Here is a 14694-nt window from a genome sequence, read left to right as displayed (position 1 = left end):
AAACCCCAAGTTTCTGTAAAAGTTTTATTGTGCACAGAGGGGAGGGGCTCAGAGGGGAGGGGCTCAGTCCTTCTTGGCTGCCGCCTTCCTCATGGCGGCCAGGACATTGCTCAGCTCCTCTCTCTTCCTCTTGGCACGGATGTGTGTCCCCACCTGCCGGGCAAGGAGGGCCGTGAGCCTAAGCCCCAAGTCCCACCCCGGCCCTAACAGGGGTCCTACCTACCCTTTTCTTGATGAACTTGAGGGCCCGCTTGTCCTTGGAGACCTTGAGCAGCTCCATGGCCCGCCGCTCATAAGGGGCAAAGCCGCACACCTCCCGGATCATGTCCCGCACGAACTTGGTGTGCTTGGTGAGGCGCTGCGGGAGAAGGGAGGCGTCAGGGCGGGGCTCGGAGGGGGTCTCCGGGTGGAGTGTTGTATGTCTGCTAACAAGGGAAGCCCAAATCCTCCCCAGTCCCCAATCTTATCAACATTAAAGTGGCACGTCACACCCGGCCTTTGCACAGGGTGTTCCCCGGGCCCAGAACCCTCTCGCCCTGGACACAAGCTGGGTACCGTGGAGTCGGGACCGCTTAATGAAGAAATATATAAACCCCCATGAGCCTACAATTCCTCAACCTGACACACAAGGAATCCGCTTTCCCTCCACATTCCAACCCCGATCCAGAAACCCTTCTACTCGGCAAACTCCTGCTCATGCGTCAAAATTCGCTCCCAATTCGCTCCTGCCCCAGCTTCCGAATCCACGGGCCAGGTGGGTCCCATTACTTAGCCCCGGCGGGCGTCCGCCGCGCAGGCGCGTAACCGGCATCTTCACTCTGCTCTGCGCCAAGCCTGACACCCCCTTTCTTCCGTTTAAGACAGCAGGGCTGGACTTCCCTGGTGGCGCAGTGGTCGAGAGTCCGCCTGCCTATGCAGGGGACACGGGTTCGTGACCCGGGCCGGGAAGATCTCACATGCCGCGGAGCGGCTGGGCCCGTGAGCCATGGCCGCTGCGCCTGCGCGTCCGGAGCCTGTGCTCCGCAACGGGAGAGGCCACAACGGTGAGAGGCCCGCGTACCGCAAACAAACAAGATACCAGGGCTCCCCACTGCCCTCGGGACTCGACTCCCGACAGCGCTCCCGGCACTCACCCCACGGCGGCGGCTGTGCCTCGGCTTGCTCACGTTCTTGGTCACCTTGTGGCCCTTGTTGAGGCCCACGGCCATGGGGTACCGCAGAGCCATGGCTGCGGACAGGGGTGGGGAGAGAGGGGTGGAGGTGAGTCCCAGCTCGGTCCCCACCGCCCGGAACCCCGCGCCTCGGCTCCCCCGGGCTTGCTCGCTGCACCCAACCAAACCCCCGAGCTGCACTGGAGCCCCAAGGGTCCGGATGACAGCCGATGGTACTCGCGCTGGGCTTCACTAACCTGCTGCTCCTCAATGGCTGCCGCGGCGGAAGGGCCTCAAACGCGTCGAACTCTGGGATTTCTACCGACCCGCGGGCGGCGCGGGCCAGAGAGGCAGGAATGTCGCGGGCTCCCCCTGGCGGCTGGAGGCGTCCCTGTGGGCCCCCTGAGCATGCGCGCTTATCCTCACGGGCCCAAACCAGTAGTCGGACCGGGTGGGCGTGGCTGTTGCTGCGGTGTCTCCCTCTGCGGGTGGGTTGAGAGGTGAAATCCAACCTCTGCCGCCAGCTGGCTATCCCAGAGCCAGAGACTTCAGCTCCCACTACTCGAATTTCTCCATTTATAGAATGATGACAACAATAGTACCTATTCCAAACTGTTTGAGCAAGATATGATAACTGGCACAAACTCAAATTTCCACAATCGGAGAAATTGGTTTTACTATATATAAAGCCAAGCTCTGGGCTACAGCTAAGGAAAGCGTTGTGATATAGTGCCCCCTGGTGGCACTTGATATAACTTGATATAATTTTAGGTGCAGGGATAGGAGGCGTGGTGGGAACAAAAAAATATTCTTTTTTTCTGGTTTTTATCTTTCAATCCTATTTATTTCCAAAAGACAGTATGAATTTGAGGCTGGTCTGTTTGGGGTTAGCCCTTGGATCACCTGCTAATCTTGGAGGCTTGGACAGCCAACAGGAACTAGTTGTTTTTTTTTTAAAAACATCTTTATTGGAGTATAGTTGCTTTACATTGTTGTGTTAGTTTCTGCTGTATAACAAAGTGAATCAGCTATACTTATATCCCCATATCGCCCCCCTCTTCCGTCTCCCTCCCACCCTCCCTATCCCACCCGTAGCTAGCTGTTTATAACATTGTTTCATTCTTCAAAACATTGTTTTGTTTTAATAGCATTGCTTTCATTTAGTTTTTATCTTTACAGTTGCTTTTTCTTTATGCGAGCACTGCTGGTTTACCATTTTAAGGAAAGTGTCAATTTTTAATTCATTAATCTAAATACCAGTGATGTGCAGGTGCAGCCCACACGTTGCCTTAAAGAGGGACAGTCTGGTGTCAGAATCCCAGCTTCTGCCTCTGACTTCCCGTCTAAGTTTCCCCATCCATAAAATGGTAACAATGGTAGCACTAACCTCTGGTTGTGAAGACGTCACGAATGTCAAGTGCGTAGCGCCTGATGCAGGCTATCATTATTGGTGCACAAACCATGTTCTTCGTGCTGCAAATATAGCCTTTGGCCCACAATCGGTTACACTTCCTTCCATCCCTGACTTCCTGGATGACGTCCATCTGTCTCTCAGCCTCCGTTTCTCCACCTGTGAAATGAAGGTGAGAGTTCTGGCACCAATACACACATCCCTCTTCACCTCCTGCCACCAGCAAACTGGAAGGACCAAGGAGTCTGAACAGATGTGCAAGGGAAGAAAGCTTTTTATTATCAAATGGGAGGCTGGATCCAGCCCAGAACATTCTTTTCCTCTTCCCCCTCCTCAGACCCCACCATCAACTCGACAGCTTCGAGGGCTCCCCTGCTCGGGAAAATGGTTGTGGGATGCTCCGAGGCTGAGTGAGTGGAAAGAACAAATCAGGGACGCAGTGGTTTCAGGTCGCAAATAGAGAGGGTTCCAAGGGTGGCTCAGTAGTGTTGTGACCTGCTTGATGTGGCCAGGGCCTTGAGGCAAGTCACATAGCCTCTCTGAGCCTCAGTTTGCTCATCTGCAAAATGGAAACAGCAATCATATCATCAATGACAGCTGAGAAGACTGAGGTAATTAATTGCCTTCCAAGTCCCTGACAAGATGCCGGGCACGCCCCGAGTTCTGACTGTTTTCAGGTGCTGGTAGTTTTTCTCAGGTTTACTTTTCTGTCTTGATGACTTTCTTTTGGCCCTTGGCCACCTGCTCAGAGGTGTCTGTCCGGGCTCCAGGACGACTGGCTGGAGGGTCTTCTTCTGGGAAGACGAAGGGGCATTAAGCCCAGGGGCTCAGGCAGCAGCGGGGGTCGTGATGTTGAGCTCCTGGCGGATGAACCAGGCCCTTGGCTGTGGCATCCAGCCGCGAAGCAGGCAGAGCAGATGGAAGCGCCACGGGTAGAAGACGCCGGAGGCACGCGTGGCGCTGCCACGAATCACAGCCAGGGCTGCCTTGGGCCCTGGGGCCGCCTTGGCCCTTGTGACGCCCCTGGGGACAGGAGGGTGCGGTGGGGACTGTGGCTACGGCTGAGCGGCCCCCCACAACCCCTCCCCGCTCAGCCTGGCCCCGGCTCGCGTCCTGGGCCTCACCTGACTCCCTCGGCGGCCGAGGCGCGATCCTGGAGGCCCAGGACGCACATGGTGATGGCGACGTTCACGTCCTGCACGTCCAGCTCCCGCCGGAGAGAGCCGAAGAAGCTATCCAGCGCGAACTTGGCCGCCGAGTAGGGGCTGGAGAAGGACGTGGGCACGCGGCCTGGGGGCGCGGGAGGGCAGTGGCTGAGCGGCCACACGCCGCTGCTCCTCCTCCGGGAAGCCTTCCTGCCCACTCCAGGCTCGCCCCCATCGGCCCCATGGCTTCCCCACTCCCCGCCCCGCGTACACGCACCTAGCAACGAGGACACTACCACCAGGGAGCCCTTGCTGTCAGTCAGACTCGGCAGCGCCAACGAAGTCAGTTGCACGTAACTCAGGAAATTCATCTGGAGGTGGCGACTGCGAGTCACCGGGCGGAGGAGGAACCGAAGGCCAGAAGGGGCAGGGGCGGAGCCTAGAGCCTGGGGGCGGGGCCTTGGTATGTAGGGGCGGGGTTCGAGGACTGGGGCAGAGTTCTGAATGGACGAGGGGGAACACCAGCCTGGGGCGGAGCCAAGGTCAAGAGGGCGGAGCCTAGAACCAGGAAAGTTGGGGTCTGGAGCTGGGAAGGGCAAGGCCCGAGAGGGGAATGGTGAGAGGGTGGAGTCTGGCGGGAGGGCGGAACCGGGGCCGCAGAAGGGCGGAGAACCTGCATGAGCCAGCGTGTCGCCTGGGCGCTGCGGCCCCGCGTGCCTGCTGGGGCGGCGCCGAGGTGGTTCATCACCAGGTAGTCCAGCCCTCCTGGCCCGGAGAGGCCCATCAGCCCGGAGCTGTCCTTAAGGCTCCGCCCCCCGCGCCCTATGAGACACCACCCATAGCCCTGCCCCTTGAACTAGCGATGCTCCGGCCAGAGCACTGACATAATGAGCTCTGACCCAGGTAGCGCCCCAACTAAGATCAAAGAGACCCCGCCCTACTCCCTAACCAGGCTTCATCCCTGATCTAATGAGGCCCGGTCCAGAGTTCCACCCACTGGATGCCATGAGGCGCCACCCCTAGCCTTGCCCCCGGACCCATAAATCTCCGCCCTCAGACGGCCGTTACTACCACACCCCCGCCCCAATTTGGGTCGTGCCCCTAAGGCCTAGGCCAAGGTCCCAGACTCCAGGCCCCGCCCCTCACCCAGCTTGTCCAGCGCAAACTGCACCACGCGCTCGGGCACCTCAGGGGAGGCCATGTCCGCAGCGATGTAGAAGACCTTGGGAGCGCCCAGCTTCCGGCAGTTCCCTACCACCTGGGGGGGCCAGAGCTGCCCGTGGGCCCCTCCACCCCAGCTGGCCCCCCTCCACCTGCCGGCCCTAAAGGGGCCCCAGCCTGAAGCCCCCTCCCCTGCTATGAGCCTCAGGTTCCATTCAACATCATGCCTGAAGTGTTACCACTGGGGTAGCAAACTGGCAGCCCATGGGCCAGAATAGGGGACATTTTGCTTGTTCAACCATCAACATTTAAAACGCAGATTTCAAATAAATCTTGAGATTTCTGACCTCTTGAAATTTTGGAAGGTTCATCCCCAGGAGCTGCACATTTCCTTGAAATAACACTGGGCTGTTTTGAACTTGAGAACCCTAGCTATCCACACAGCCTTTGGTTACTATCAATACTCCTATTTAGTGAGGAACAGTCCTTGCTTTACAACTGTCTTACTGATTCAACCCCACATCACAACCCAGGAGAAGGTCCTTTTATTGTCTCTGATTTACAAATGAGGAAACTAAGCCTCAGAGAGATTAAGTGACTTACCCAAGGCCACACAGGAAGCCTGAATGTTTGCAGGGATTCAAACCCAGGCCCTGTTCCCCGTCCCCCCCCCCCCCCCCCCCCCCCCCCCCCCCCCGCCAAATAAACTTGAGATGGAGTGTCTCACCTTCTGCAGGAGAGCCTCGGTGTGGGCAGTGAGCACCAAGTGGGAGCCCAGGCGCGCGTAGTGATATGCCAGCTCCTCCCCGACGCCCACGCTGGCTCCAGTCAGCAGCACACGGGCTCCCTGGAGGCTGGCTGGCAGCGAGTAGGGGTGGTCAGCTTGGGGGATGGACAGGACAGCCAGAACGTTCCTCTCACCCCCACCCCCAGGCACTCACCTGGGTCAAAGTTGTCATCCCAATAATAGGCAAAGAACAGGGCTCCCAGCCCCACGAGCAGCAGCACCTTCATGGCCCTCCCTGGGCCTGCAGCAGGAGAGAGGGGGGGCCGGCACAGGCCTGGCCCACAGTCGCACCCCAGTCACACCCATTTCCCCAACGGCGTCTTTGTTCGAAGAGCCAGCGGTGATGCCCCTGGCCCTGCCCCCTCTTCTCCATCTGCAGAGCCACCACCTGGTCCAGGTCATCATCTAGCTCACCTGAACCACTGCAGCAATCTTCTTCCCCTACTGAAAACCCTGCCCGTTTCACTTAGAACAAAAGCCTTGGTGACCAAAAAGGGTCTGCTTGGACCAGCCCCTCTTGCTCACTCTGCTTTGCCACACCAGCCTCTTCACTGTTCATTGGAACCAGCCACTCACCATCCTGCCTCAGGGCCTTTGCATTGGCTGTTCCCTCTACGAGGCTGTATTTTGTATTCCCAAATACAACTCAATGGCTTGCTCTTTCAAGTCTTGGCTGGAAAAATCACCTCCTCAGAGGGCACTTCCCTGGCCTCCTTCTCTAAAGCACCTCTGTTCCTGGTCACCCCCTCTCTCTTACCTGTAGAACTTTTCTCCTTCTCAGCACTTGTCATCCCCTGAAATCATCTTGATGATTTGCTCCCTGTTCAGGATCCTTCTCTCCCCTTAGACTCAGCTCCATGAGGGCAGAAAGGAAATGGAAACCTGCTTCTGTTTTGCTCCCTTTTGCATCTTCTGTGCCCTGAACTGCCAGACATGCAGTAGGTACTCAACAGATAGACTGACCCAGACTGATATGAGGAAGGTGAGAGGTGGGGGAGCCCAGAAAGATAACTCTGTCTGGAGACACCCAGAAGGAATCGGACACTCAGGACTGGCTTGGAGATGGAGGTGCCCGTGTTATTTACTTGTTCCAGGGAGAAGGTGAAAGATATAACCAGGCCAGGTGATTAAAGTTAAGGGGGTCATGGATCTCCCCTGAAAAGGGCACAAGCCCATCACATCTTAGGGTTTCTATCCTCTGAACTGCATGGGGCAAAGAGGAAAGGCCATAGGGATCTTTGTCCAAAAACATCTGAGGTGTCCCTTCCTGCTCCAAACCCTCCCAGGGCTCACCACTGCCCCAGATGGAGACCACACCCTCCTCACCTCAGCCCACGAGACCCAGCAGGTCTGGCCTCGGCTCTCTGTCCATCCTCATCTTCCCCACTTCCTATCCATGAATCTATCAGTTCTCAGAAAAGTGAACTCCTCGCCCTAACCCAGTCACGCCAGCGTCCCCTCAGCAGGGAACACTCTCCCACCTCTCCCCACTTCCAGGGGAAGCCCTGAAGCCCCACAGCTCAACACTCTCCTCAAACTGGCCCTGACCATAGTTCCCTCGCAGGGGTTGGCTGGCAAACTGGGTGGGTGAGTGGGCGGATAGATGAATGGATGGATGAAACAGCCAGGCTCTGATGGGGGAGGAAAGGAGGAAACCCGATCCTCGCAGAACCCACCAGCCCCCTGACCTCGCCGGGCCTCAGTTTCCCCTCTGGACAAAGGGGGCGTGCGACTCACTGCACTCTCCCAATCGCGAACTCACCCACTCAGGCCTCAGTTTCTCCCGCTGTCCAGCGGGGCTGGGGTCCGGGCCTGGGAGCCACGCGTGCGCCCCTCTGCCCTCACTTCACCACTGCGTCCGCCAGGCTCCGACCGCGCCCCCTCCCGTAGGGTCTGAGTCACGCGACTCCGAGCCCACCTCCTCGGGGGGAGGGGCTATACTGTGGGGACTCCGCTCCCAGGCGTTGCCGGGCAACAGCCTCCCGCCTAGCTCTCCTCTGGCCTCAACCACTGACCTGATCACGTGACTAAAGGCCCGCCTTTCTCGTACAAATCAGCCCTCGTGTTGCCGTGACAACCGGCTTCCAGGCACTCTCTTCCTGTGCCTGGGCCCTTAGTCCCCCGCGCCGGCGCGGGAGACGACATCTTGTGGGTCCCCCTCAGGCCCCACTCTTGTCACCCGATTCCTCTTTCCCTGACGTCACGAGGGCCGTGCCGCCCCCGACTGCATTTCCCAGGAGGCTTGGCGGCTAAACGAGCCGTCAGGCGCCTCACGTGACTTGCCGACTACTCTTCCCAGACAGCTTTGCGGCGGCTGGGCCCTGAGGACTAAGCTTCGCGCAGTTGTTTTGCAGTGGGACCGCAACCTCTTTCTGTTGTCTAGGTGCCGAGACTCCGACTCCCGGAGGCCTTTGCGGCTGACAAGAGACTACGCCTCCCAGAGGCCTCTGCGACGCCGCAACCGGAAGTGACGGGCGAGCCGAGTGTCCTTGCGCGCGGAGCGGAGCGGTCATGGTATCCGGAGTGTGGTCGCTGATGAGGTTCGTGGTGCCACCAGGAGGGCCCCAAGCCCCCGAGAATGTTCCCTTCTGCGAGCACCCTCCATCTGGTTTGCTCCCGATCGGCTTTTCGCCGCCCGTAGTGTCAGGTCTCCCGTGTCTTTCCAGACAGGGTGGAGCTTCTCGCCCCCCTCCCGCTTCCTAGCGAGTCCGTGCCTTTCCCACTTTGTACCCGAGACCCCTCCGAGCCTCAGCTGCCCGCTCTGTAATATGGGAGTGCCGCACGCCTTTGTTGGGAGGTTAATGCGCACCCAGAGCTGCGTATGACAGGAAATGACCAGGGACACTTAGAAAACCCCCGCGGGTTCCTCGCGGAGCATCCCTCGGGGCTGGAAGGTAGAAGGTGGTCAGGAGTCTTAAGTCTTCACTGTACCCTGCCCTCTGCGGGATCTTGAGTGACACTGTTTCTCTCCAGGCTTCAGTTTACCAGTTAAATGGAGCTGAGTATCCCTGCACGCCTTAAGTGCTGTGGGTCAGGCACCCCTCTGGGCTCCCAAAATGCCCTGTGCTTCCCGCATTAGCTGCCTGGCTTCAGGTGTGTCACTCTTTGGACTGTGGGCACGCCCCTCCCCCTAGGGGTCTAACCCTCACCCCCATACCTGCGGGCCTAGACCCGGGAGGTGGCCAGCAGAATCTGCTGAGCTGCTGTGATTCCTTTCTCTGCCTGCAGGTTCCTCATCAAGGGCAGTGTGGCTGGGGGCGCTGTCTACCTGGTGTACGACCAGGAGCTGCTGGGGCCCAGCGACAAGAGCCAGGCGGTCCTTCAGAAAGCTGAGGAGGTGGTCCCCACAGCCGTGTACCAGTTCAGCCAGTACGTGTGCGAGCAGACAGGCCTGAAGATACCCCAGGTACTCCGAGCTTGGATTGAGGCTACGGCTCTGCGGGAGCAGGGGCGTCAGCTCTGGGGTGGCCTTTGATCCCCGGTCCCTCCTGCCCTGCTTGGCTTTCTCCACACTGGGGCATGTGCTGCTCTCCCTGCCTGTGAAGGAGGCGCGGGCTGCCAGGCCTTCCCCTTTCACCAGCCCCTTCTTCCCCTCTCTTCCCAGCTCCCAGCCCCTCCAAAGTTTAACTTTCACATCCGCGAGTCCTGGAATTCAGGTAGGCCTTGGTCCGTCTGCTTGCAGGAGAGTGGCCCCAGATACTTCCCACCTCCCTTCCTGGCCATGCCTTTCCATCACTCTCCTTCCTGCTCTGTGTGCACCTGCTGCCCCCGCCTCCCCGCCCCGCTGCCCCCAACGGATCTGAAAGAGAAAAGGGAGTGGAGATTCCAGGGAGGTGGGAGCAATATGTGGCCTCCACCTGTTTCCCTGCATGGAATTGACAGAGCCGGAAGTGGTGCCTCTCAAACTCTCTGCTGAAAGCGCTGGGCCCTCCTTCCCCACAGGCATCATCACGGTGATGTCCGCTCTGTCCGTGGCCCCCTCCAAGGCCTGGGAGTACTCCAAGGAGGGCTGGGAATACCTGAAGGAGCGAACCAAGTAGCCTGTCAAGAGGAAGCTGCCTGCCCCAGGCGGGAACAGGGGCCGGGGCGCCATGGACGCCAGACTGGGACCCCACTCCTAGGGCAGCTCCCGGCCTTGCCGGCCCAATAAAGGACTTGGAAGTGTTCCCCGATCCGTGTGCTGGCCCCCGGGGCGTGGGCTCCTGGCTCCTGGGGGCTCTTCAGGGTCTGACCTTGACCGAAGGCCAAGGTTCACCCCTTTGTATCTGGGCCCTGCCCACTGGTGGGCCCTCGACTTTGTATGGTGAGTGGGAGCAGACCACTGCCCTGGGGCTCAGGGCCCATCTGCGTCTGGGGTCTTCTCAGTTCTTGGAGGGCTGAGCACAGGGTGGGGCAATCTGGGGGTAAGGGCTGGTCTACACAGCTGGGAGCCCCCAGAGCCACTGATTGTCTGTCCTGCTCAGCTCACTGATCTGCCCGCCTAGTCTAGTCCCTGTTCTCCTGCCCTCACCTGGTTTCCACTCTCATTCCACCCTCTCCCCACAACCTGGGGATTCCTGGGGAGCACAGACCTGGAGGTCATGGCCGTGCAGGGAGTCTCCCTGGCCCACAAGGGCCCAGTTTTCCAGATGTTCCCTGCTCCCCTGGGAAGCCTTCTCTGACACCCGCTGTGTCAGCTGCTTGGTGACCTAAATGTGTCTCCGTCCAGCTGGAGCTCTGGGGAGGGTGAGCCCTTGAGATGCTCCCTGTGAGATCCCCAGCACCCAGTCACAGAGCATCCCACCATGGTGACGGCAGGAGGAAACCTCTGCCCCAGACAGGGTAGGAGGTGGGCTTGGGTGGGAGCCAATGACTGGCCCAGGAAGCTACCCTGGGAACAGGGAGGAGGCCTGGGTAATGGTGCCCTGAGCTGGCACAGGATCCTCTGTTCCCAAGAGTTGCGGAGTTCATGTCAGTTGGTTTAGGGGATAGAAGTCACCCAGGGACATGACTCAGGAGGGGACAGCACTGTTACAGATGTGGGAAGCAGAGACCAGAGGCCAGGGCATCTCCCAGGCTCGCCTGGGAGCAGAAGCCAGCACGTGTCCATCCATCCATCTGACCAGGGAGGAGTGGGGAGGGCGGGGTGCTTGGGGAGGGAGAGCCCTGAGTGACCTGTGCCACCCTGGTCTCCAGGAATGGTCTCCAGGTGGGGTCTCCCATGTCCTGTGTGTCACCTGAAAGCCACCTGGGCCCCTGTGGAGGTGGGAGCGGGTCTATGATGAGGGTGGGATGGGTGGGGCCTGGGGCCATCCTTGATGCTCTGCTGCCGAGGAGGGAGCTGGTGCTGGCCATTTCGGAGGCTGAGGGCACATCCTGAGTTCAAGGACAAGCCCTGTGAGCTGTCCCAGCCTGACTCTCCGTCCACAGAGCCCTTCCAGCAGCCTCGTGGGCCCATTTTTTACAGATGGAGAATACAGGAGGGGTTTGTGCTCAGGGCGCAGGGAGCTGGGGTGGTGCCATGTGCTCCACGAGGCTCCCTGAAGCCTCACGACCCTTCCAGAAAAGCGCACAGGAAAGGAAGCCAGTCTTTGAGCTGCCCTGGGGACGTGTGTGTGTGTGTGCGTGCACGTGTTTTCTAGCACTGAAACCAGCCTATGGTCACTGGCCCAGGGTTGGCCATGGGCTCTGCTTGACCCCATGGCTTTCCCGCTGTTCACACAGACCAAGCTGACAGCCTGGAGACCAGTGCTGCTCTTGCCCCTGTCTCCTCATCCAGTCAGACCCCTATTCCTCTCCATCGACTTGTATTTGTTGCCAGTGATCACCTCCCTGCTGACCCCACCTCCAGGCCTGCCCCCTTCCATCTGTTCCCGAGACCATGTCTGATGACGTCACCCCCGTTCAAACACCTGCAGCTCCCCCTGCCCTCCCTGTGAGCCCAGACTCCTCAGGGGCCCTGCCTCCCCTCAGTCCTTCTTGGATATGCCAGCCCAGCGGCCCTGAGTTCCCAGAACACGGCTTTCCCGCCAGCTTTTGCCCACAACTTTGCAGCCCCTCATTAGGCCATCCTTCCTCCTGGCTGACCCCTGTTCATCCTGCCCCCAGCTGAGATGCCCCCTCATTTGGGAAGCCTCCCCTGTCCCCTTCCTCGAGTGCCCTCTCTGGGCTTTCTCAGTGCCCTGTGGGTGCCCCATCACAGCGCCCAACACCTTGGGGCAGATTTCCACAGCTTGGCATCGCTGATATTGGGAAGGATAAATCCGTGTTGGGGCCACCCCAGAGACGGGGTGTTGAGCAGCATCCCTGCCTCCAACCCCCAAAATGCCAGCGGTGCCTCCTTACCCACCACGTATGACAACTGCAAATGTCTCCTGGTGCTGCCAGTTGTCTTCGCGGGACAGAATCACCTCGTGGTTGGACGTCCAACATGGGTCTCAGTGGGCTGAAACCCAGGTGTGGCCACGGCCGGTTCCTTCTGGACTCGGAAGAATCCGTTTCCTGCCTTTCCCAGCTCCTAGAGGCCACTGTGATCCTTGGCTGGCGTCCCTTCCTCTGTCCTTACAGCCAGCAGTGCGGTCTTCCGCTGTTGTGTCCCCTTCTTGCCCTTCTCCTTATTTCCCTTACAAGGACCCACCTGGGTAACCCCAGATACCATATGAAGGTTCTTAATTTAATCCTGTCTGCAGGTCCCTCTTGCCACGTGCGGTATAAATTTACAGGGATTAGGAGGGGGATGTGCCTGGCCTGGTGGAGGAGGTGTATTCAGCCAACAGGTGGAAAGGCCTGGTCCTGTGTCTGTCTTCCCTTGTCTGGGCCCTGGGGGGACAGGGGCCTGGTTAGCCTTGGTTGTTGGTACATCTCAGCCTTCAGACAGGGCCAGACCCTTCTTGAGTGTGAGATGGAGCCAAGAGGCAGGCCTCTGAGCACTATTCCCCTAATAGGGGGGCCTGCCCCCAGCCCCATCCATACAGACCCAGGGCCCCTAGAGACAAGGAACACAGCTGACCTGGGGAGGTGGCACTGTCCCACCGAGCCACCCCTGGAGTCCAGGCAGCACTTGAACCCTGAACACACCTGCACCTTATGTGGGGTGAGACCCCCCGCCCCGACTCGGACTCCTCTGTCCCGGCAACTCTCTTTCCACTCCGGCCCCTGCCACTCCCCAAGGTGGACTTCACCTGGTGTCCAACAGCTCTTCTGCTCCTCTCACGGCACACGTGGTCATCTCTCCTCCCCACGAGGATGCAATCCCACTCACGAGGTCCCTAGAGGAGTCAGATTCAAAGACAGAAAGTAGGTGGTGGGGGCCAGGGGGCTGGGGACTGAGTGTTTGATGGGGACAGAGTTTTAGTTTGGGAAGAAAGAAAAGTTCTGGAGATGGACGGTGGGGATGTTTGTATGACGCTGAGAATGTACATAATGCCACTGAACTCTACCCTTAAATGGTTAAAATGGTCAATTTCATGTTACATGTATTTTACCACACAAAACCCACAAAACAGCCCGTTCAGCAAGGGTGTCATACATGGAGGCAAAATGTGGGCGATTGGAACAAACATCTGAGGTATGTCACAAGGCCCCTGAGGGAGGCCAGACGGCTGAGACACACGACCCAGACGGTCCTATGAACTCTGGGCCCAGGCTCACGCAGGCTGGAAGGTGTGTGCTGCTGGCAAAGTGCTTCTGGAAAACCCAACAGTCCCCGAAAGCTGCCCCTTTCCATCCTCTTTCCCTGAAAGAAGAGCTGTGGCTTAGCACTTATGAGTATAATTTCATTTTACTTAAAGACGAGAAAATAAAAAGACACGACGCTTTAAATAAAGGGTATGTGAACAGGAACACATTTATTACAAAAAACGAAAAAAAACCAAAAAACAAATTCACATTGTATTGAGCTACAATATGGCAGCAGATAAAAAAAAAAATTATTGTACACAGTTTAAGGGAACTCTTAACAGAACATATTCTTGTTGCCACGTGACATAACACAGGAGCCCAAGCACTTAGTAGCGGCGAGTGAAGCGGGCGTCGTTGGGTCGGCTCCCCCGGTTCTGGCCCCCGAAGCCGCCACGAGGGATCACGTGGCCCCGAGAGGCCCCCCCGGGGGCAAAGCTGCCGCGCCTGAAACAAAGGCAAATTATTTTTATTTTTCACTCAGTGGGCTCTGCCCTGTGCCTGTGCTCTCTGGGGCCTCCTTCCTTTTAGCAGCAGTGACACCTGCCCAAGCACACAGCACCTTCACTGACATAAGCCCACAAGCAAAGACAAGACCGGTGACAATGCGCCTTACCCCGACATGCCTCCCCGGTTCATCATGTGACCTGGCCCCGAGTGACCAGACATACTTCTCTCACCGCCTGGAAAACAAGGAACAGTTTTCACACAGCGCCTCCAGGCACAGGACGTCAAGTTCAGAGGACACGGGGCTCAGACAACTCGAGTCCCTTTCTTGAGCCACAGGTCAGTCCGTGGAGGATGTGTGAGCACAAGGATTGCACACACCCACTCTCCTTGCTAAGTCACGGTGAAGAGGAGCTACGGCACCCATGGCACACCTCCTGTGCCAGACCTCACCCACTCACCCACCCAGGCCGTAAGGAGCAAGGCCACACGCTAGGGAGAGCAGAGAAAGCTGCTCCCGCCCTCACGAGCAGTGCCCAACGTACAGCAGGGGCAACCCCAGCTTCCCGGATGCTTCTCCACCGAGACAGATGCACCTTGGCCAAGGGCCAGTCCTCACCTTGCCACCTCCTATGGTCCCTGTCCATCATGCCTCCGTCAGCAGCGCCCTGCCACGCACGGTCATCCTCCATTCTTCGGCTGTGGTCCCCCCACTCACGTCTGCCCCTTGGAGAAAGACATCTCTGATTTGGATTGCCCCCACCTCTGCCCTCCAGGAGAGCAACGGCACTGGGTTTGAGAGGGTGCGTTTAGCACTTTGTGACCCCAGCCCTTTGAGCAACGGGGGCTGCGGGGGAACGGAAGTGGCATTCGATCCGATGCTGCTCAGAGAACTCAGAGGCAGCCTGGGCCGTGGCGAGTGCGCTGGGCCCGCAC

The 14694-nt window shown here is 58.5% G+C and overlaps 4 protein-coding genes across 14 annotated transcripts in view; 1 reads left to right on the top strand and 3 right to left on the bottom strand.

The window, feature by feature from the left end:
* Positions 1 to 10: 10 nt before the first annotated feature.
* On the bottom strand, positions 11 to 1626 carry RPL36 (ribosomal protein L36). The gene is made up of 4 exons (XM_029216707.1): positions 1409 to 1626; positions 1134 to 1228; positions 224 to 358; positions 11 to 153 (listed from the first exon to the last, which is right to left on the bottom strand). The coding sequence occupies exons 2-4, from the start codon at positions 1224 to 1226 to the stop codon at positions 64 to 66; spliced, it is 318 nt and encodes a 105-aa protein (XP_029072540.1). The 5' UTR covers positions 1227 to 1228; positions 1409 to 1626; the 3' UTR covers positions 11 to 63.
* HSD11B1L (hydroxysteroid 11-beta dehydrogenase 1 like) lies at positions 1418 to 7511 on the bottom strand. Of its 9 annotated transcripts, none has more exons than XR_003792672.1 (9): positions 6413 to 6551; positions 5810 to 5929; positions 5596 to 5726; positions 4854 to 4965; positions 4381 to 4472; positions 3985 to 4153; positions 3687 to 3852; positions 2539 to 2721; positions 1418 to 1633 (listed from the first exon to the last, which is right to left on the bottom strand). XR_003792672.1 is itself a non-coding variant. In XM_029216699.1 (8 exons), exons 2-8 carry the CDS (start codon positions 5880 to 5882, stop codon positions 3390 to 3392), a joined length of 939 nt encoding a protein of 312 aa, XP_029072532.1. In that variant the 5' UTR covers positions 5883 to 5929; positions 7418 to 7511; the 3' UTR covers positions 3190 to 3389. The 9 variants fall into 9 exon arrangements, 7 of the variants coding, with proteins under 7 accessions (XP_029072532.1, XP_029072531.1, XP_029072535.1 ...); XR_003792673.1 differs by having other exon boundaries at positions 1615 to 1633; positions 2539 to 3121; XM_029216699.1 differs by lacking the exons at positions 1418 to 1633; positions 2539 to 2721; positions 6413 to 6551 and adding exons at positions 3190 to 3585; positions 7418 to 7511.
* A 288-nt stretch (positions 7512 to 7799) lies between these two features.
* On the top strand, positions 7800 to 9824 carry MICOS13 (mitochondrial contact site and cristae organizing system subunit 13). The gene is made up of 4 exons (XM_029216706.1): positions 7800 to 8195; positions 8884 to 9061; positions 9260 to 9311; positions 9598 to 9824. The coding sequence occupies exons 1-4, from the start codon at positions 8167 to 8169 to the stop codon at positions 9693 to 9695; spliced, it is 357 nt and encodes a 118-aa protein (XP_029072539.1). The 5' UTR covers positions 7800 to 8166; the 3' UTR covers positions 9696 to 9824.
* Positions 9825 to 13462: 3638 nt separating this feature from the next.
* SAFB (scaffold attachment factor B) overlaps positions 13463 to 14694 on the bottom strand; it is a 34365-nt gene continuing 33133 nt past the window's right edge. For 2 of the 3 annotated variants that reach the window (XM_029216299.1, XM_029216301.1), the window contains 3 exons: positions 14378 to 14484; positions 13928 to 13994; positions 13465 to 13758 (listed from right to left, as the gene is read on the bottom strand). In XM_029216299.1, coding sequence (XP_029072132.1) covers positions 13641 to 13758; positions 13928 to 13994; positions 14378 to 14484 — 292 coding nt within the window. In that variant the 3' untranslated portion in view covers positions 13465 to 13640. Of the gene's footprint in view, positions 13759 to 13927; positions 13995 to 14377; positions 14485 to 14694 lie in introns of all 3 variants that reach the window. The other variant, XM_029216300.1, reaches the window with a different exon arrangement.

The sequence above is a fragment of the Monodon monoceros genome, unplaced genomic scaffold (genome assembly GCF_005190385.1).
Source record: "Monodon monoceros isolate NGI ecotype Baffin Bay Population unplaced genomic scaffold, NGI_Narwhal_1 Super_Scaffold_12, whole genome shotgun sequence".
Taxonomy (NCBI): Eukaryota; Metazoa; Chordata; class Mammalia; order Artiodactyla; family Monodontidae; genus Monodon; species Monodon monoceros.
Note: the sequence above shows the minus strand (reverse complement) of the source record. Positions and strands in the feature narration are given on the sequence as shown.